At 47.8% G+C, this 21,248-nt stretch overlaps 1 protein-coding gene across 1 annotated transcript in view; it reads right to left on the bottom strand.

The window, feature by feature from the left end:
* LOC138288093 (collagen alpha-1(VII) chain-like) overlaps positions 1-21,248 on the bottom strand; it is a 963,348-nt gene that overhangs the window by 141,978 nt on the left and 800,122 nt on the right. Inside the window, exon 88 of the mRNA XM_069229319.1 lies at positions 1,006-1,086. Coding sequence (XP_069085420.1) covers positions 1,006-1,086 — 81 coding nt within the window. The remainder of the gene's footprint in view (positions 1-1,005; positions 1,087-21,248) is intronic.

The following is a 21,248-nucleotide window of genomic DNA, read 5'->3' as shown; positions in this document are numbered from 1 at the left end:
CAGAGCTCCACAGAAAAATAACCTGTCTCCCCAGACTTCCTGAGAAAACTCAGGGACTCTGGAGAGACAGGTTCTTTTCCTTGGAGCTTTGCCTGCAAGTTTCCTTTTTTCCACGCCGAACCACAGACCCCTCCTCATATGCAAATCCTGTCCATGCCCAGTGCCGGACCCTGGGTGCACATAGGGTAAAAATCGAAACAAGGATCTGAATGCTGTCTGGGTCCAGGGTTCCCGTTGCAGCAGCCTGGCTCTCTGCCTCCGTCTGCCCCCTGCTCCTGGGCTGCTGAGGACAGTGAAAGGAGGGAGGGGCTAAAACCTGTGCAGCCCCTCAGCAGCAGCTTGTAGCAGCAGCCTGCAGCAGAAGCTCCACTCCGACCGGCAGAAAGCAAAGCCTTAGTTAAGGGGGTCTACTTGCCTGCCGGAGGGCAAATGTTGTCTTTATTTTGGGCTGAGTGTAAAATGAAGCCCAGTTTTTGATATGGGCCACACAGTGAAAGCGCACACTGGTGAGCTTCGCTCCACTGACAGGCCAGCAGAGTTTTTTTGCTGGACTCCGTGCTCCAAACAGAGTGCGGAGTGCTAAAATCTCTGTTAACTCCGCCAGCAGAGCGTAGCTCACCGCCCACCCCTATAAGGCACATTAATTATGTGATATTTCCCATTTCTGAAAACTGTGGTGCCAAGTTTCCAGATCTCATTCTTATGTGAAGTACTGAAACATTCTTGGGCAAAACAGGGATCATAAACTTTCTACAGTGAGCAGTAGTGCTGCTATCTCAGCCTGAATGCTGATTGCTCGAATGGTGTTCCAAATTGAAGTATTCAAATGTACAGCAGTACCAACATTTGTCTAAAGTCTTCTGTGATCAATTGATATATTTAATTTTGAAATTCTGCCAAAATCAGATGTTTGTAGGGACAACATTTCACTTTCAAAAGTGTATTCTTTTTGTAAACATTTATGTTAGAGCCACATCTACTTTTAAGTTCAAATGCACTACTCACCGGTTCACCCTTTTGACCTTGGAGACCTCTGTCGCCTTTTGCACCTTTTAATCCATTCTTTCCATCAAGCCCTGCAGTGCCCTGTAACATGAAAGAAATCTGGTGAGTATTAATCTGAGCCACATTTTCTCACCTGTCTCAAGTATCTATGCTGTGAATATCTCTCTATTAGCATATTGCACAACATAATATGCCAACTGTGTTTTTCACTGATTTTCTACTTGCACAAGTACTATCTTCTTGTTCAAGGACACCATTGAATGTTTTCAAGGAAAGTAAGCAAAAACACATTGTGGAGATCAATGAAGTTTTAGTTTGCTCATGACATCACAGCTAACAAGCTGAGGCAATAATCATCCAAGGCTAACTAACCTGTGGTTGATTTTATGTTATGTTATTCATACTTTTTCTAGGGCTAACCACCTTTGCCATGGCATCATTGCTCATTATAAGAAATTTGGTTGTTGGTTGACTGAGGTGTGAGCCCTGGTCAAGCAGCAGCCACAATCCATGTCAGAGTGAGGCACATGCAACAACCCTAAATTATCCTGTGCTCAGCCCTGTGGTAGCTTGGCATAGAGCAGTCAGGCTTAACTTAGAGGCAATGTGTAAAGTATTTGTGTAACACTTCAGATAGTACTAACATGACAAACACCACACAAAAAGGATCCCACACAAAGTTAGAAACATAGAGCTTTCTTTAATAAATAAAACAAGACCAAAATTACAAATATCCAATTAGAAGAACTGGAGATATACAGTTTTAAAGATTTTAGTGGAAATAGTGCTAAAAAGCATAGCACTCACTGAGGATGCATAGCGCAGCGGAGGATCAGATGGGTTGCGATGCAGGTCTTTCAGATGGATCAAATCCATGCAGCAGCGGTGATGCGTCGGTTCCACTTGGGTTCAAGCCACTCAGCAGAAGAGATATGCGAGTTCCTTTGAATCCACAGAGGATAGCAGAGCACCTTAAGCGCACTTCTAAGGATCCAGGACTGGGGTGGCACTACTTGGCAGGATAGACTCACAGATGGAAGAGTCCAGGTGCAGGTACAAGGTTGCTGGAAGTCTGTTGTGTCTCTGAGTCTTCATATCAGGAACCAAGCCAACTAGCCCTTGGAGTCACTCTGGGGATCTGGCCTCAAAAGATGCATGGCCAGTCATTCTCACTTAGGCAATAGGGCAGCAGTCCAGAAGAGTGGAAGTGTTTTCAGCAGCACAGCGGCTTCTTCCTGAAAGAGTATTCATAGGTCCTGAAGTGTACTGAAGAGTTGGTGTCTGAGGTCCAGTATTTATATCCAGTTGTGCCTTTGAAGTGGCACAGGTGTCATGACTTCCTGGCCCTGGCTCCAAACTGACTACGGTCGGTATGCCCCCCTTTGTGTGGAGACAGGACGCAGCCCATTCAAGTGTAAGTGGAGCTGGGCCCAGCTCTTCCCTCCCATCCTGCCAGTCTTCTGAGCCTGAAATCAGTCTCACCTGACAATCCCTGTCTTCCTAGAAGTCTTCAACCTTGCTCCGGATTTGATTGTGACCTTCCTGGTAAATGCCTTCAATCAGATACTGTCAACTGGAGTTTATCCACAACCTTCAAAGGAGGCACTAGTCCTCCCCGTCCAAAAAAATGTCTAATGGAGATGTAAAGAATCTTAAAAATTTGAGCCCTATCTCGCTGTTGCCTGCACCAGCAAAACATCTTAGAAAAATGTTCAAACCAGGAACTGGCTGAGTTAATTACTGCTCATTATCTATTGGACCGCTCACAAAATAGAATTTGCAGTGGTCATAGCACAGAGTCAGTACTAGCTACTGCTGCAGATTCTATATATACACTGCCAGGTGGATCAGGGAGGTATTGCTATTTTGGTTATGCTGGATCTGTTTGTTATGTTTGACATGATATCCCCATCTGACCTGGTGCAAAGACTGCATGTAGCAGGGGCGAGGGATACTGCTCCGGATGTCGTAGAGTCCTGTTTGACTCATAGGACTCATAAAGTCAGCTGTGACAAGTTCAGGGCAGAACCATTCCAGCTTTCTTGAGGGGTCCCACAGGGGTCTTTCATCAATCCTACCCTTTTTAATATATATGTTGCCCCCTAGCTAGATTGGTGAGGTCCTTTAGCTTTCATATGTCATCCTATGTGGATGACATGCTAATCATCGCCTCTTTAATTGATAATTTGCCCAGGATTGCGGACACGTTTAAACTTTGCAAGCTCAGTGTCACTACTTGGATGAAGGAGAACTATCTGAAACATGATGCCGATAAGACAGAGATCCTGGTCTTTGGAGTTCAGGTATTGGTGTGGTCGGAGATCTGGTGGCCTGAGATATGTGACCCATTACCCTGTCCTGTTACCACGGCTAAAAACGTAGGTGCACTTTTGACACCTCTCTCACTTTTAACACCCAAGTCAATATAATTGTAAGATTCTACTTTTATGTTATTAAAATCCTGAAAAAGGTTTTCCCATTCATTTCAGCATAGCTTAGAGTAGCAGTGGTCATTGCTTTAATACCTTCACGCCTGGACTATTGCAACATCATATATTTAAACATCAATGTATCCTCACTTAACAGACTGCAGGTCATTCAGAATGCGGCTGCTTGTCTGACTCTGAATGTTCCTAAACAACTTTCAGTGGGGGAAGGCATGCGCTCCCTTCACTGGCTTCCTGTTAGAAAGCGGTTGACATTTAACGTGCTATGCATGGTATGTCGGGCTCTCCATCATCAAGGGTCTGTGCCCTTGAGAACAGTTTTTCACTGGTACATCCCTAAAAGACATCTTAGATCATCTTCCCTTAGAAAAGTGATCATTCCAAGGTTTTTGAAAGGCAAATGGGGCAGTGCTCCTTTCTAGTAGCTGCAGCCAAACTATGGAACACTCTGGCCACTCATATTGGAAGTCGGGATTCTTATGCAGCCTTCCAGAAGCAATTGAAAACTCACCGCTTTTCCCTTTTGTGATGGCAGCTCTTTTGGATTGAATGGGTGCTTCTTTCCTCTGCCACCTTAGTGCTTTGTTGCCTCGACATAATGCGGTTTATACGTTTCCTTCCTTTCCATTCCAGTGATGGCCCATCTAGGCTCACATAATCTCCCTATTGTGTGTAGGGGTCTAGTGGGAATACACAAAGGCCAACTGTCAACAAGATCCAGTCAGAGACAGGCTGCAGTAACCAAATGGCTATGTCAGAAAAATTCCAACTTTCTAAAAGTGGCATTTTCAAAATTGTAATTTAAAATCCAACTTCACCATAAGTTAGGATTTTTCATTACAATTCGAAAAACACAACAAATTAACTTGTAACCTGTTCTTATTAAATGTGTAAGGTAACTTCCATGCTATCCTAAGGGAGAGGTAGGCCTTTTTAAAAGATTTTTTCACTACCAGGATATGTAAAACTTAAAATTACATGTCCTACTTTTTAAATACATTGAACCTTGCCTTCTGGACTGTCCAGGGGCTACCCTGGAGAGACTTATATGTATCAAAAAGAAAGGTTTGGCCTGGCAGAAGGTTTATTTTGCCTGGTCGAGATGGCAGTTTAAAACTGCACACACAGGCTGTAATTGCAGCTCGGACATATGTTTAAGATGCTACTTAAATGGTTTGTTTTGCCAAAGAACATTGCTCTGGTCTCTTGATTGGTTCGGGTGGGGGGCAGATGTCCACTACACAGCCAAACTACAGTGTTTTTTTATATATGTATCATAAAGCAAATAGATGTTTTATGTTATAATGCTGTGGGTGTGTGTGAGGGTGTGTTATTTTAATGCTTGTTTTCTTTCAGAATAGACATCTCCTCCTTCATATTGACAAGCACAAAAGAACAATTGGCTCAGGATTCCATAATATTTTCAGAAAATAAATTCATAATTCTCGCCATGACAGTACCCTTGCTATGTACAAATTCCATCAGTTGATGTAAAGATATATCATCTGTGAATAAACACTACCTACCATGATTATGTCATTAACATTAGAAATTAACAACCCCTGATGAACAAGTTAATTACCTTTGGCAACGCCTTATCTGGTAGAGACATAGACTAGCTGCAGATTCCTTACCTTAGAATTCTTCCTAGGCACCAGACTGGATCCAGAAAAAGTCTTCAGCAATACCTCTGGGCGTCGGTAGAGGGCTTTGTGTGATTCCGTATCAACGTTATCCTCTGGATGTGACTTTGACGGAGTCCATATAATCCCTCCCCTGACATGCTGGCATCAGTTTCTTCTGTGACTAGAATCCACACAACAATGAGAAGCCACTGTAGAAACTGGCAATGCAACAGTGTATCAATAAGAGAGGTAGATGTTCATTTGATTTACAACTACTAAATTGAAAAAGCATGGCAATAAAATGCCCAGAAAGCGAGACTAAAGTAAGATAAAATGGTTCACAGAGCAGGGGGGATGGGTGGGCCAGTAAGGGATCTGCGACTAGTGTATGTCTCTACCAGATAGGGCGTTACCAAAGGTAAGTAACTTTCTCATCTGAAAGAAACAACTAGCTGCAGATTCCTTACCTTAGAATTAGATACCAAAACAATATCAACCCAGGAGGAGGGTCTGTAAACACCCCATACCCAAATCATGCAATAGACAACCGGTCTAATTAAAGGAGTAGTAGACCAGACATGAGAGAGACAAAGGTGAGAAGAAGCATTCATCTCACCAGAAGAGCAGTGGACGACCCACAGATTATATAACAACAACAACAGGAAAATAACATGAAATGCCCCAAATTAGGAGCCTAAGGAGTAAGGTGCAAAAGCGCCCCAACAGTCACTGAGATAACAGGAATGGTACACCCTTCAAGGGGTAACTATAATGGACATATTTTGCTTCCACCAGGATGCATAGGCAAAACCTACAAGAAGCAGGACGCTTTACGCTGAAAGGGAGAGTAACTCAAAAGACAGAGGGCCTGATTACTACTTCAGCGGAGGAGGGTATTACTCCATCCCAAATGTGACGGATATCCTGTCTGCTGTATTATGAGTCCATTATATCCTATGGAACTCGTAATACGACGGGCGGGATATCCGTCACATTTTGGACGGAGTAATCCCCTCCGCCAAAGTCGTAATCAGTCCCAGAATGTACATCTCCAGGAACACCCAACGAGGAAACATGAGGAGAGGTGTAACCGAACTATGTTACACATAAAGCCAGTCGACAGGAGACACGAAAGGTTTGCCATATGCATGATATACAATGGTTAAATGAGGAGGTCTGGAAGATACATGCCCAGATACCCATACGCACTTATATAGATGTAAAGACATGGATGTGTCCATACATATGTTGTTCATAGATATGCATAGGGCCAGGTTAACACATATGCAAATGTAAAAATAGAGACAAAGACCTATGAAGCAGAAATGATACATAGAAATGCATGTCTATGTATATATATATATACATATATATATGGAGAGAGAGAGAGTAAGAAAAAGACAGAAAGAAAAGAATTGTTCAACAACAACAACACAGGAGTAAAAGAAAGGAGGGGATGGAGAGTACACCTCTCAAGAAAGAAAAGCCAGCCAAGCAGGAAAATCAATGCTAGTGGACTAAAAGTTAAAAGAGGTTGGTAGAACCACCTGCTGATAGAAACAAACAGAAACCTCACAGTACTTGAAAAAGATCAACATGAGGCAGACAAATGCCACGTGAGTAGATGCCAACTATACAAAGGGTAAGACAATGGCAATGACAATCCAGCAGACAGAAAAACGTTGCTGAAGAAAGGACTGAAAGAAAAAGTGTCAGAATCCTGGCGGGACAACCAGCATATAAGAAAGTCCTCCAATATGTGGACCCAATAATTAAATATTCTGAAATATAAGGTATATTTGACTTCAACCCCCAGAATGGGGTTCGGACACCGGAACTGCAGAAGTCTGCAAGGCCAAATGTGAATGTCATATCCGTGGACAATATATCTAAACACAAAACCTGTATGAGGGTAGGAGGGAGTAACTGTCTGATAGAAGGAATAAATATGAGTACCGTCTTGCAGCTGACATAGAAAGGATTTAGCAATGCTAGGATTGGAATCCTACACATAAAGTGCCTGAATATAGTGGTCAAAAAGATGACCAGGACACACACAGAAGTGGGGAAGAATCCCAGGAATGGGAAAAAAAACCTAATGGGACAGGTATGTAAAGACAGGAACGCAAGCAGGACAGGGGAAACAATAAATAGGCACATTAACAGCTTGGAAAGAATAGCCAAGTGTTGCACCATTGGCAAGATAGAACCTTTGTCCTGACCGTTGTGTACCCATTAGGCACTAGATATTTCCACTGAGCTATAGCTTCGTACCTGCAAGGAAGAATTACATACACATATGGTATATAAATATATATATATATATATATAATCAGCAAAAAGGCAACTGCTTCCATGACCGGACTGAAAGGTAAGAAGGAGGATGAAGATGTCCATGAAGAAGAAGAAAGATAAATGTGGCAAAAGAACATTGAAAACAAATCTAAGGTTTTGAAACTAGTGCTCTATAAGGGCAACAGATTATGCTTCCTACATGTTGCATATAATAGAGACATAAGAGGGGCACTTGAAATCGAAGATGTACCAATATCCCCAAAGGAAGCAAACCATGGAAAAGAGGCAGAAATACCATCTCCCATTGTGCCAATGGGAAAGGACATCTGTCAAAAACAGCAGTAGAATCCTAATTGACACAATGAACTATACTACTCCCAGAAGAAGCACTTAGCAAGTTCCCAGTAGGAAACATGTAATTATAAAGGAATAGCCAACAGCCTACACTAATTGCTATGAAGAGCAGGGAATGAAAACGACTCTAACATGAGGAATAACCCAATCGAATGCACAATCTCTTAGGCGACCCGCCTATTAGCAGAGAATAACAGTAAACCCCCTTTTTAGAGGTATTAGACCCAAACTGGGTCAGAAAAATAATTAAACCTGTCCACTATAATGGTAAATAGAAACACAACACCTGCAACAAAGGAGCACCACCTTTAGTGCTAAACTATGATAAGAAGAAAAGCACCTGTAAGAAGCAGAAATACCACACTGGGTGTCACACTATAAACAAGAAGCACATCATCGCAAGGGCAGTAGAAAAAAGTGCAACAGGGGAAAAAACAATTGCCCCTGATCAAAGGAGCCAGAGGAAGACTCGGTACCATGAAGAGGCATTAGAGACCATGAGCATCTCTAAAACGGCATAAAGTTGAGTCAGCATGCACGCTAAAAAGGGAGGCGTCATCAAAAAGCATGTCAAGTAAAGATGTCTGCAAAGCTTCTGAGAAATTGAAAGAACGCAACCAGGCCCTTCGTCGCAGCGTTCCTGAAGAAGCCATAATCCTTCAAACAGAATCTGTGGTATACTTACCACATCTGATACTAAGCTTGGCAGCCTGCTGACCATCCCGTACAAAAGGCGTGGGAGAAGTGAAGAAGGACATAGAAAGTACTGAATAAACACAAGGCAGAAATAGATGAAGTGAAAATCTGCCTAACAGAAGCGTCCAGCTGTCTGGCTTCTCATCTGGCAGGACAGAAGGAACATGCATAAAACTGTGTGCAGCCAAAGCAGTTTGCACAACATTGCTTTGAGTAGTTGGATGCTGCCAGAAGCAAGATGGATCCTCCGGGGCTGCCCGCTATCTATGTGAGATAGAGTGCTCCACAGGGGGACCACAAACTGGTTGGGTCCAAACTCCCAAGAGGATATCATAAAGAACCTCACAGTAGGGAAGGACCGGCTCCACAGAAGACTGGTCATGATGTAAGACATCAAGTAAAGGGTCCGTGGAGAATTGCACAGTAGGAGGTTGTAAGTGTAACACTTCCGACACACTCTTTAACATGTCTGCTAGAGCAGAACTAGCCATTGAAACCAACCCAGGGGATGAAAGGAGGGTGGAAGCCAGTGAGGAGTCTAGGCCGCTAGCATAGGCCAAGTCAAATAACCAATCCGATTGATGTGGCGGAATGGTATCGGAATTGGGAGGCTGAAAATTAAAACCGGGGAGCCCCTCTTAAGGAAGTACTCAAGGGTGAGCCCCAAAAGACAGAAGCACATATTGAAGAATAGGCGACTCCAACAGCACTGCTCCAGGTGTCAGGTTTGATGTCGACAAACATTGGAAGAGAGAGACCTCGATATCAGAAGTAGCGTCGTCTGACACCGGGGATACAACAATCAGGGCGTTGAGCGAAGTCGCAGGCACCATCACCACTGAAGTCAGACAGTCAGAACTGGATGCCAAATTTGTAGACCTAAGGGAGGAGACAGGAGAGGAAGATGGAAGCCGTAGGATACTGTGCATCGGTGCTGATCTGACTCTGGAGTCGAGGGGCCCAACGGGTCATGAGGGTCCCATCAGGGCACTCACCAACTCCTTAGGGCCCGAAGGGATTCCAGAGTGAGGGATAAGCCCAAAAACAGCATGCAAGGTTGAGTAATAGTCCCACATCTGGGTCAGAGTTGCCCTGGCACCGGGAGAAACTCTTCCTAAGAGGAACAGAAGGAGCCGCGTGGGGTGGTGAAGCCGGAGGACGCAACTTCAACTGCGGTGACACTTACCGTGAGATGTTGCAGGATCTGAAGAGGTCGCAGGAGCTGTACGCGAGCGACTCCTAGAATGGTAGCTAGGATGAGCTGTGGAAGAAGAAGGACTTTGATGTCTACAAGAGTCTTGTGAAGACTCCGACCACCTCCCCTGCCACTAGGTGCTTCCTCTGCCATTCCTGCAATGCCTTAGGCCTCAACTGTTGACAGGTTTCGCAATCTTCGGTATTGTGGTGGGTGCCTAAGCACCACATACAAACAGAGTGGGGGTCTGTGACCAACATTTTCGAGCGCAGGACCCACAAGGCTTAAAACCAGAAGACATAAACACTGTTCCAATGGCAAAAACTGCCAAAAGGGAAGGTTAAAAATGGCCAGAGGTAACCGCTTCCTGGGATCCACATTGCTGCGTGGAAATGAAGAAACTGACATCAGCGCATCAGGGGTGGATTATATGGACTCGCTCAACATCATATCCGGAGTACGACATTGATACAAAGGCATACAATGCCCTCTACTGACAAGCAGAGTACTGCTGAAGATTTTTTCCAGTTCCAGTCTGGAGCCTGGGGATAATTCTAAGGTAAGAAATCTGTGGCTAGTTGTCTCTATCATATATCCCAACTAGAGATTAACCGTCTTTACGACGTGTATCCAGTGAAGTGATTTCAGTGCTGGGATTACATTTTCAGACTTTTGTCAGTTTGGACACAGGGCCTCATTCCAACCCTGGCGGTCATAGACCGCCAGGGTGGCTGTCCACGGAAGCACCGCCAACAGGCTGGTGGTGCTTCATGTGGAATTCCGACCACGGCTGTAAAGCCGCGGTCGCCAAGCCGGGTCCGGCGGTTTACCGCCGGATTAGCCCCGGCTGGGAGAATCCTCCATGGTGGCGCTGCAAGCAGCGCCGCCATGGGGATTCCGACCCCCTTCCCGCCAGCCTGTTTCTGGTGGTTTTCACCGCCAGAAACAGGATGGCGGGAACGGGTGTCGTGGGGCCCCTGGGGGACCCTGCACTGCCCATGCCACTGGCATGGGCAGTGCAGGGGCCCCCTAACAGGGCCCCAGCATGATTTTCACTGTCTGCATAGCAGACAGTGAAAATTGCGACGGGTGCAACTGCACCCATCGCACCCCTGCAACACCGCCGGCTCCATTCGGAGCCGGCTTCAATGTTGCAGGGCCTTTCCCGCTGGGCCGGCGGGCGCTCCCTTGGCGGGCGCCCACCGGCCCAGCGGGAAAGTCTGAATGGCCTCCGCGGTCTTTTGACCGCGGAGCGGCCAATTGGCGGTTTCCGCTTGGTGGGCGGCACCCGCCGCCCGCCAATATTGGAATGACCCCCACAGTCTTGCTCTGTGGTTCTGCAGTTATTGAATTTTTTGATGTAGTACTTTTAGAGACCCACGTATACTATATTACAGTAGTCTAGTCTTGCCGCTATCAAGGTGCTATGATGCCCGGTGTTAAGAAGTCAGAGGATATTCAATTCCTGGTATGACTGAATAAGTCAGAAAGCTTGTACAGCACACCTATTACGAACTAGTGCAATTATGCAATGACGAAATCAAATTAGGAGGCAACAAAGCAACGTTGTGCCATTTACACAGCAGAAACAAAACTGAGACAATTGGCTACATCTTGTGATCTGCACACCAAAGAATCCTTCTTGGTCACGTTCTAGTCACCCTGGGATGCTTGATCCAGCCACATAATTCTGCCGAATCTGTAACAGACAGTCAATGCAGCTAGGAAACTGTATTCAACTAAAGCACAGAATGGTGATGAAAACACACAACAAACGGTTTAAGCTACACCATTTTTTGCACTAAGCCAAATTGCAAGTGGTGGCCAAGGCCACATACAAAGGTGTTTTAAAGCTTCCACATGCCAACTATTCAAAGGAGTCAGTGGAAAGACAAGCCACGGAGGGGACAGTGTTATTGCCAACAATATGAAGTAATATGTGTCTATTTCACTGCGTTGGCCAAAATGTGCCTGTATGTGAATGACCATATAGTTCACATTGGGGAGTTTCCTAATACTCTTCTATGCTCAGCAGTAGACAAAGTCGTTTCAAACTGACAATTATGTCCTTTCCTGCAGTTTGCGCTGTTGGAAATTCAGCTTCAGAATTACACGAAATAAACTATTTTGTTACTGTTCTGCTGGTCACTAGATTGTTAAATAACCTCTTAAGGTACATTGAGCAGAGGCAGCTGCCCAGCAGTGCCTTTACATTCTTGAAACGCTGAGTGATGGGCATGTCACCTTTCCCACTCCCCAGATTAGAGTCTGTGATTGACACCTTACAACATCGGCCCTTAGGCCAAATATACCTTTTAGTCCCTCGGTGTTAGAAATGGGGTTTTTGGTTGGCAGTTAGGTTGCCCTCTGTCCAAGCAAGAACCCTCACTCTAGTCAGGGTAAGTCACACACAATCCAAAATCAGCCTGTGCTCACCCTCCGGTAGCTTGGCACGAGCAGTCAGGCTTAACTTAGAAGGCAATGTGTAAAGCATTTGTGCAATAAATCATACAACACCATAGTATAACACCACAAAAATACACCACACAGTGTTTAGAAAAATATAGAATATTTATCTGGGTACTTGTAGATCAAAACGATCAAAGTTGCAATACGAATTTGTAAAGATATCACTGAAAAGTGATATTAAGTGTCTTTAAGTCTTTTAAAAAGCAATAAAGTGTCTTTCAAGCACAGAGTACCTGGTTTCTGGTGGGAAATCTCCTCAGAGGGCCACAGGAGAAGAGATGCGTGGAAAAAGGGGTGTGTGCGTCGATTTCTCCTCAGCACACACAGACTTGCGTCGTTCTTTTCCACGCGGGGAAGTCGGGCGTCGTTTTCCGGCGCGCAGACAGTCTCTTTGTGTGGATCGCGGGGATTACCAGATGTCCCGGGTCTGTGCGTGGATTCTCCTGCTTATTTTCCGGCTGCGCGTCGTTCTGCGGGGCTGCGCGTCGAAGTTTCGATCCCACGGTAGACGTCGCGTCGATTTCTCCTTGGAAGTCGGGCGGCGTTGTCCTTGCGAGGCCGTGCGTCGAAATTTTGGTCTCACGGCAGGCGTCGCGTCGATTTCTCCTTGGAAGTCGGGCGGCGTTGTCCTTGCGAGGCCGTGCGTCAAAGTTTCGCACTCACGGTAGGCGTCGCGTCGATTTCTCCTTGGAAGTCGGGCGGCTTTGTCCTTGCGAGGTTGTGCGTCGAAGTCTCGATCGTCCCGAGGGCGTCGCGTTGATCAGCGTCGGTGTGCGGCGTTTTTCTCGCCGCGAAACAAGCTGTGCGTCGAAATTTTCGGCGCACGGAGCGTCCACGTGAAAGGAAGAAGTCTTTTTGGTCCTGAGACTTCAAGGAACAGGAGGCAAGCTCTATCCAAGCCCTTGGAGAGCACTTTCACAGCCAGACAAGAGTTCAGCAAGGCAGCAGGGCAACAGCAAGACAGCAGTCCTTTGGAGAAAGCAGACAGGTGAGTCCTTTGAGCAGCCAGGCAGTTCTTCTTGGCAGGATGTAGTTTCTGGTTCAGGTTTCTTCTCCAGCAAGTGTCTGATGAGGTAGGGCAGAGGCCCTGTTTTATACTAAGTTGTGCCTTTGAAGTGGGGGTGATTTCAAAGAGTCTCTAAGAAATGCACCAAGTTCCCTTTCAGCTCAATCCTGTCTGCCAGAGTCCCAGTAGGGGGTGTGGCAGACCTTTGTGTGAGGGCAGGCCCTCCACCCTCCCAGCCCAGGAAGACCCATTCAAAATGCAGATGTATGCAAGTGAGGCTGAGTACCCTGTGTTTGGGGTGTGTCTGAGTGAATGCACAAGGAGCTGTCAACTAAACCTAGCCAGACGTGGATTGAAGGGCACAACAAGTTTTTAGTGCAAAGAAATGCTCACTTTCTAAAAGTGGCATTTCTAGAATAGTAATATTAAATCCGACTTCACCAGTCAGCCGGATTTTATATTACCATTCTGGCCATACCAAATATGACCTTCCTGCTCCTTTCAGATCAGCAGCTGCCACTTCAACAGTGTATGAGGGCAGCCCCAATGTTAGCCTATGAGGGGAGCAGGCCTCACAGTAGTGTAAAAACGAATTTAGGAGTTTTACACTACCAGGACATATAACTACACAGGTACATGTCCTGCCTTTTACCTACACAGCACCCTGCTCTAGGGGTTACCTAGGGCACACATTAGGGATGACTTATATGTAGAAAAAGGGGAGTTCTAGGCTTGGCAAGTACTTTTAAATGCCAAGTCGAAGTGGCAGTGAAACTGCACACACAGGCCTGGCAATGGCAGGCCTGAGACAAGGTTAAGGGGCTACTGAGGTGGGTGGCACAACCAGTGCTGCAGGCCCACTAGTAGCATTTAATCTACATGCCCTAGGCACATGTAGTGCACTCTAATAGGGACTTACAGGTAAATTAAATAGTCAATCATGGATAAACCAATCAATAGTACAATTTACACAGAGAGCATATGCACTTTAGCACTGGTTAGCAGTGGTAAAGTGCTCAGAGGTCAAAAGCCAACAACAACAGGTCAGAAAAAAAATAGGAGGAAGGAGGCAAAAAGTTTGGGGATGTCCCTGTCAAAAAGCCAGGTCCAACATGACCCCCCACCAGCCTAAAGCCAGGGGAGAACAATCACTAGCCTGATGTACTTCCCTGTTTGAGGCGACAGAACAAGGACCCAGGCCCACAACAGCAGGGGCATGCTCCAGTTCTTCGCCTTCCTGACTCCAATTGGATCCCTCTGTCCATACTCTCAGGGCCCACTAAGCCCATCCATGGGGAACCTTTCTCCTTTCCTGCGGATCCCATCTGCGCAGCACCTAACCTTACATTGCTCACAGATGTATCCCAGGAGCAGGATAGTACCACCAGGACCAACACAGTGGTGTTGCCCATTCTATCCCCGGGGTGGGACACTTGTCCCCTCCCCAGGGATAACTCTGTCCACCCGGACAGCAAGCCACAGTGATTACTGACAGCTGCCAGGGATGAGAGCCAGGCCCCAGGCCTCTCAAAGCTCTCCAACCACTGTGGCTGTGGAGAGTGGGGGGCGGTAGCCCCAGGTGCTGGGCACCCTTTAACCACTCTCCCTTCCACCAGGTCAGGGATGACAGCCTGAACCTGGTCCTCCCCTCTGGGGTTTTGTACCCTCCCTCCTGGAGCGGTACCCCCAGAGTCCAACATGGCCAGGGGGCTTACAGAAGTCGCCCTGTACCATTCCTCCACCAGTGCAGGGCTGTTAACCTGCCACTGGCCCTCCAACCTGGGGTCTGTACCTTCAGGTTGGACTAGGGCCCGGGGTGAGGCTTCCCTCCCCCTGCCCTCCCTTCTGGGGTCCAGCACCCTCCAACTAGGAGTGGCCTCCTCAGAAGACAACATGGTAGGGGCACTGTTATCAGTAGCCCCTCCCTCCAGGTCCGGGGGGACACCCTGAACCTGGTCTTCCAGCCCAGGGTCTGTACCCTCAGACTGGATCACCGCCTGGCAAACCAGGACTTCCTGGGAGGCACACCTACCCCCCACCAGGTCAGAGTTTAACCTCTGCACCTGCCCATTCAACTCAGAGTCACCACCCTGAAGTTGAACAATTGCCTGGCACGCCAGGACTTCCTGGAGGGCACACTGACCCTCCACCAGGTCAGAGTTTAACCTCTGCACCTGACCATTCAACTCAGAGTCACCACCCTGAAGTTGAACAATTGCCTGGCACACCAGGACTTCCTGGAGGGCACACTGACCCTCCACCAGGTCAGAGTTTAACCTCTGCACCTGACCATTCAAATCAGAGTCACCACCCTGAAGTTGAACAATTGCCTGGCGCACCAGGACTTTCTGGGAGGCACACCTACCTCCCACCAGGTCAGAGTTTAACCTCTGAGCCTGGTTCCCCAACCCAGGGTCACCACCCTGAGGTTGGGCAATTGCCTGGCACGCCAGGACTTTCTGGGGGGCACACCTACCCCCCACCAGGTCAGAGTTTAACCTCTGAACCTGGTCATCCAACCCAGAGTCAACACCCTGAGGTTGGACAATTGCCTGGCACAGCAGGGCTTCTTGGGAGGCACACCTACCTCCCACCAGGTCAGAGTTTAACCTCTGAACCTGGGTATCCAACCCAGAGTCAGCACTCTGAGGTTGAACAATTGCCTGGCACGCCAGGCCTTTCTGGAGGGCACACTGACCCTCCACCAGGTCAGAGTTTAACCTCTGAACTGGGCCATTCAACTCAGAGTTACCACCCTGAAGTAGAACAATCGCCTGGCACGCCAGGACTTCCTGGAGGGCACACTGACCCTCCACCAGGTCAGAGTTTAACCTCTGAACCTGGTTCTCCAACCTAGGGTCACCATCCTGAGGTTGGACAACTGCCTGGTACACCAGGGCTTTCTGGGGGGCACACCTACCCCCCACCAGGTCAGAGGTTAACCTCTGAACCTGGATATCCAACCCAGAGTCACCACCCTGAGGTTGAACCATTGCCTGGCAGGCCAGGACTTTCAGGGAGGCACACCTACCTCCCACCAGGTCAGAGTTTAACCTCTGAGCCTGGTTCTCCAACCCAGGGTCACCACCCTGAGGTTGAACCATTGCCTGGTATACCAGGACTTTCTGGGGGGCACACCTACCCCCCACCAGGTCAGAGTTTGACCTCTGAACCGGGTTAGCCAACCCAGAGTCACCACCCTGAGGTTGGGCAATTGCCTGGCACCCCAGGACTTTCTGGGAGGCACACCTACCTCCCACCAGGTCAGAGTTTAACCTCTGAACCTGGCCATCCAACCCAGAGTCGACACCCTGAGGTTGGACAACTGCCTGGCACGCCAGGACTTTCTGGGGGGCACACCTACCCCCCACCAGGTCAGAGTTTGACCTCTTCACCTGGTAAGCCAACCCAGAGTCACCACCCTGAGGTTGAGCCATTGCCTGGCATTCCAGGACTTTCTGGGGGGCACATCTACCCCCCACCAGGTCAAAGTTTAACCTCTGAACCCGGTTATCCAACCCAGAGTCACCACCCTGAGGTTGAATCTTTGCCTGGCATGCCAGGACTTCCTGGGGGGCACTCTCACCCCCCACAAGGGACACGCCGTCCCCAAGGGCCACACAAGAGTCTGGTTGGCGCAGGTCTCCCGACCTCTGCCCATCCGGCAGAGTCTGGGTTTCCCCCAAACCAGAAACGGTCTCACCTGGGTCATTCCTGGGGGGCTCTGCTCTCAGAGCTGACCCCTGACTTTCAAGATCCTCCACTGGGGTCTGCCACCCCCTCTCAACCCTATGTCTGGACTTCTGCACCCCCTCACTAGGAGTGGTACTGCCAGACACCAGAACTGTTGGGATGCTGTCTACAGTCATCCCCCCAAGTTCTTCTGACACTGCGGGGCTTCCTTCAAAAGGTGGCCCTACGGTACAGGTTAGGCTCTGAGACCTACCTGGGACACTACAATCCTCTCCCACCTCACTTGGTCGGGAACCACCTAGACCACTCCCTTCAGGAGCACCCCCAAATGCCTCTTCAGACTCTCTGGTACTCACCCAAAAGTCTGCCTCCACTGTAAGTTCCCTGGGGTCAGAGAACTCACACTCCACCTGGTGTTGGCGTAGCTCTGGAAAATAAGGACCAGACATATGCTCTCCAGCAATTACATCACTCTGCCCTTCACATGTATTAACCACAGTACCCTTCACCCAACCACCTAGTAACTCAGCCTTGGAAAAGCACTCTACATCACCCTCTTGAGACTGGTGAGACAGTTTCTGTCTGTCCCTGACACTCAACCCAAACTCTTCTGGGATGTCTCTACACTCTATATCCAGGACGTCCACCAGGGGGGAACCCTTTTCTCTGTCACTCTCTGCTAGAGTCAGTAAAGTGTCCCTCCCCTCAGTAGGAATATGACTCCCTGTGCCAGTTCCCCAATCCTTCTCAGGGACCCTGTGCATAACGGGAACTACCTCATACCCTTGAACTGCCTGGGGTGTGTCAACTCCCTTCTTCAAGTTGGGCACCACATCTCTGGGCTTGTGCCCTTCTTCAGCAGTACTAGATGCAAGATTTTTGCTGCCACCATCTGAACTGGACTCAGCCCTTCCGGCCTCCAGTTTCAGCTCTTTACAGCTCAGCTCTTGAGCTGCAATCTTTTCTTCTTCCAGGGCTAAAAGTCTTTTTGCCTCAACCTCTGCAAGATACTCCTCTAATTGTTGCTCCTGTCGCCTTTGACTTCGGAGCCATTCATCTATTTCTGGGTCACTGTCCAACTCTGAGTAGCCTTCCTCCTCATCTGAGTAGTCTTCCTCCTCATCTGAGGGGTACTTAGTCATTTGGTTTCTTGCTGCCTCTCTCTCTGCCCATCTTTCCTCCCCCCAGACTATGTAGTGATGGAGCATCTCCGCTTTAGTAGATCTCCTTGCTACAGGAAGGCCCCATTGTCTGCAAAGCTTCCTTAGGTCAGCCTTAGTGAGGTGGTCAGTACGAACAAAGAATGAGTAGGTAAGCAATCCCATTTTGATAAGATCTTATCAGCAAAAACCAAAATCCAAAGTCCAAAATATCAATAGTATATCCAGGAGGACATCAGAGAACCAAGAGCCAAAAAAAAGATGAAAAATCAAGTTGACCTTCCACTGTGGGTAGGTAGTGAAATACTTAGCTACTGTATGTCACTGCACAAACACAAGTCCTATCCTCACCGCTGATCACCAATGTTAGAAATGGGGTTTTTGGTTGGCAGTTAGGTTGCCCTCTGTCCAAGCAAGAACCCTCACTCTAGTCAGGGTAAGTCACACACAATCCAAAATCAGCCTGTGCTCACCCTCCGGTAGCTTGGCACGAGCAGTCAGGCTTAACTTAGAAGGCAATGTGTAAAGCATTTGTGCAATAAATCATACAACACCATAGTATAACACCACAAAAATACACCACACAGTGTTTAGAAAAATATAGAATATTTATCTGGGTACTTGTAGGTCAAAACGATCAAAGTTGCAATACGAATTTGTAAAGATATCACTGAAAAGTGATATTAAGTGTCTTTAAGTCTTTTAAAAAGCAATAAAGTGTCTTTCAAGCACAGAGTACCTGGTTTCTGGTGGGAAATCTCCTCAGAGGGCCACAGGAGAAGAGATGCGTGGAAAAAGGGGTGTGTGCGTCGATTTCTCCTCAGCACACACAGACTTGCGTCGTTCTTTTCCACGCGGGGAAGTCGGGCGTCGTTTTCCGGCGCGCAGACAGTCTCTTTGTGTGGATCGCGGGGATTACCAGATGTCCCGGGTCTGTGCGTGGATTCTCCTGCTTATTTTCCGGCTGCGCGTCGTTCTGCGGGGCTGCGCGTCGAAGTTTCGATCCCACGGTAGACGTCGCGTCGATTTCTCCTTGGAAGTCGGGCGGCGTTGTCCTTGCGAGGCCGTGCGTCGAAATTTTGGTCTCACGGCAGGCGTCGCGTCGATTTCTCCTTGGAAGTCGGGCGGCGTTGTCCTTGCGAGGCCGTGCGTCAAAGTTTCGCACTCACGGTAGGCGTCGCGTCGATTTCTCCTTGGAAGTCGGGCGGCTTTGTCCTTGCGAGGTTGTGCGTCGAAGTCTCGATCGTCCCGAGGGCGTCGCGTTGATCAGCGTCGGTGTGCGGCGTTTTTCTCGCCGCGAAACAAGCTGTGCGTCGAAATTTTCGGCGCACGGAGCGTCCACGTGAAAGGAAGAAGTCTTTTTGGTCCTGAGACTTCAAGGAACAGGAGGCAAGCTCTATCCAAGCCCTTGGAGAGCACTTTCACAGCCAGACAAGAGTTCAGCAAGGCAGCAGGGCAACAGCAAGACAGCAGTCCTTTGGAGAAAGCAGACAGGTGAGTCCTTTGAGCAGCCAGGCAGTTCTTCTTGGCAGGATGTAGTTTCTGGTTCAGGTTTCTTCTCCAGCAAGTGTCTGATGAGGTAGGGCAGAGGCCCTGTTTTATACTAAGTTGTGCCTTTGAAGTGGGGGTGATTTCAAAGAGTCTCTAAGAAATGCACCAAGTTCCCTTTCAGCTCAATCCTGTCTGCCAGAGTCCCAGTAGGGGGTGTGGCAGTCCTTTGTGTGAGGGCAGGCCCTCCACCCTCCCAGCCCAGGAAGACCCATTCAAAATGCAGATGTATGCAAGTGAGGCTGAGTACCCTGTGTTTGGGGTGTGTCTGAGTGAATGCACAAGGAGCTGTCAACTAAACCTAGCCAGACGTGGATTGAAGGGCACAACAAGTTTTTAGTGCAAAGAAATGCTCACTTTCTAAAAGTGGCATTTCTAGAATAGTAATATTAAATCCGACTTCACCAGTCAGCCGGATTTTATATTACCATTCTGGCCATACCAAATATGACCTTCCTGCTCCTTTCAGATCAGCAGCTGCCACTTCAACAGTGTATGAGGGCAGCCCCAATGTTAGCCTATGAGGGGAGCAGGCCTCACAGTAGTGTAAAAACGAATTTAGGAGTTTTACACTACCAGGACATATAACTACACAGGTACATGTCCTGCCTTTTACCTACACAGCACCCTGCTCTAGGGGTTACCTAGGGCACACATTAGGGATGACTTATATGTAGAAAAAGGGGAGTTCTAGGCTTGGCAAGTACTTTTAAATGCCAAGTCGAAGTGGCAGTGAAACTGCACACACAGGCCTGGCAATGGCAGGCCTGAGACAAGGTTAAGGGGCTACTGAGGTGGGTGGCACAACCAGTGCTGCAGGCCCACTAGTAGCATTTAATCTACATGCCCTAGGCACATGTAGTGCACTCTAATAGGGACTTACAGGTAAATTAAATAGTCAATCATGGATAAACCAATCAATAGTACAATTTACACAGAGAGCATATGCACTTTAGCACTGGTTAGCAGTGGTAAAGTGCTCAGAGGTCAAAAGCCAACAACAACAGGTCAGAAAAAAAATAGGAGGAAGGAGGCAAAAAGTTTGGGGATGTCCCTGTCAAAAAGCCAGGTCCAACACTCGGTAATAGTGGTTTCAGTCTGTGTGTACCCTTTATTAAATACCACCTTCAAAAATCATGTTTGCGGGTGAAGGCTCAGGATCTAAACTACTCCTTCCCTCTTGTGATGGTGGCTCCAGCGTAGGGCAGGTGCACAGCCTGCCAGCAGTGTAGCATGGATCCAGGGTCACTGAAAGCAAGCATCAGGGCCCCATGTACTGGCAGCCGCAGTGACATGGTGTGCACAGCTGCTGTTAAATAGGTGTGTGCACTGTACCCACACTCTTGGATCAGGGGCAAGTGTATGTACTTTCTAACACTGCACCGTGCCACAGAATATATCCTTTGCACACACTACTATCTATTTGCACTACTGCTTCCCTGAGTCACTAGAGCTCCTGGTGGTCCCTCCATGTTCAATCAATTATCATACATGCTGAAAGTGTTGCTTCTTTCCTACGTGCTTGCATAGAAAGCGCATCATCATCTGCAGTTCTTAATTTCATGCATTTTGTTTATGTTGACTTGCTCTGTTTTTCAACCTTTTCAAGGTACCCATGTCTCTGAGACATATAACGGATCCTCCCAGCTTTTGTATTAGCCAAATGCTCCCGGATGGGGTTTACTAATTGTTGGACTTTTTGCCTTACGCAGGGTCATCCCCAGTCTTTTTGCCTCCTTCCTCCTGGTTTTTCTG

The sequence above is a fragment of the Pleurodeles waltl genome, chromosome 4_1 (genome assembly GCF_031143425.1).
Source record: "Pleurodeles waltl isolate 20211129_DDA chromosome 4_1, aPleWal1.hap1.20221129, whole genome shotgun sequence".
In the NCBI taxonomy this organism is placed as follows: Eukaryota; Metazoa; Chordata; class Amphibia; order Caudata; family Salamandridae; genus Pleurodeles; species Pleurodeles waltl.
The sequence above is the reverse complement of the archived record's forward strand: the minus strand, read 5'-3'. Positions and strand labels throughout refer to the sequence as shown.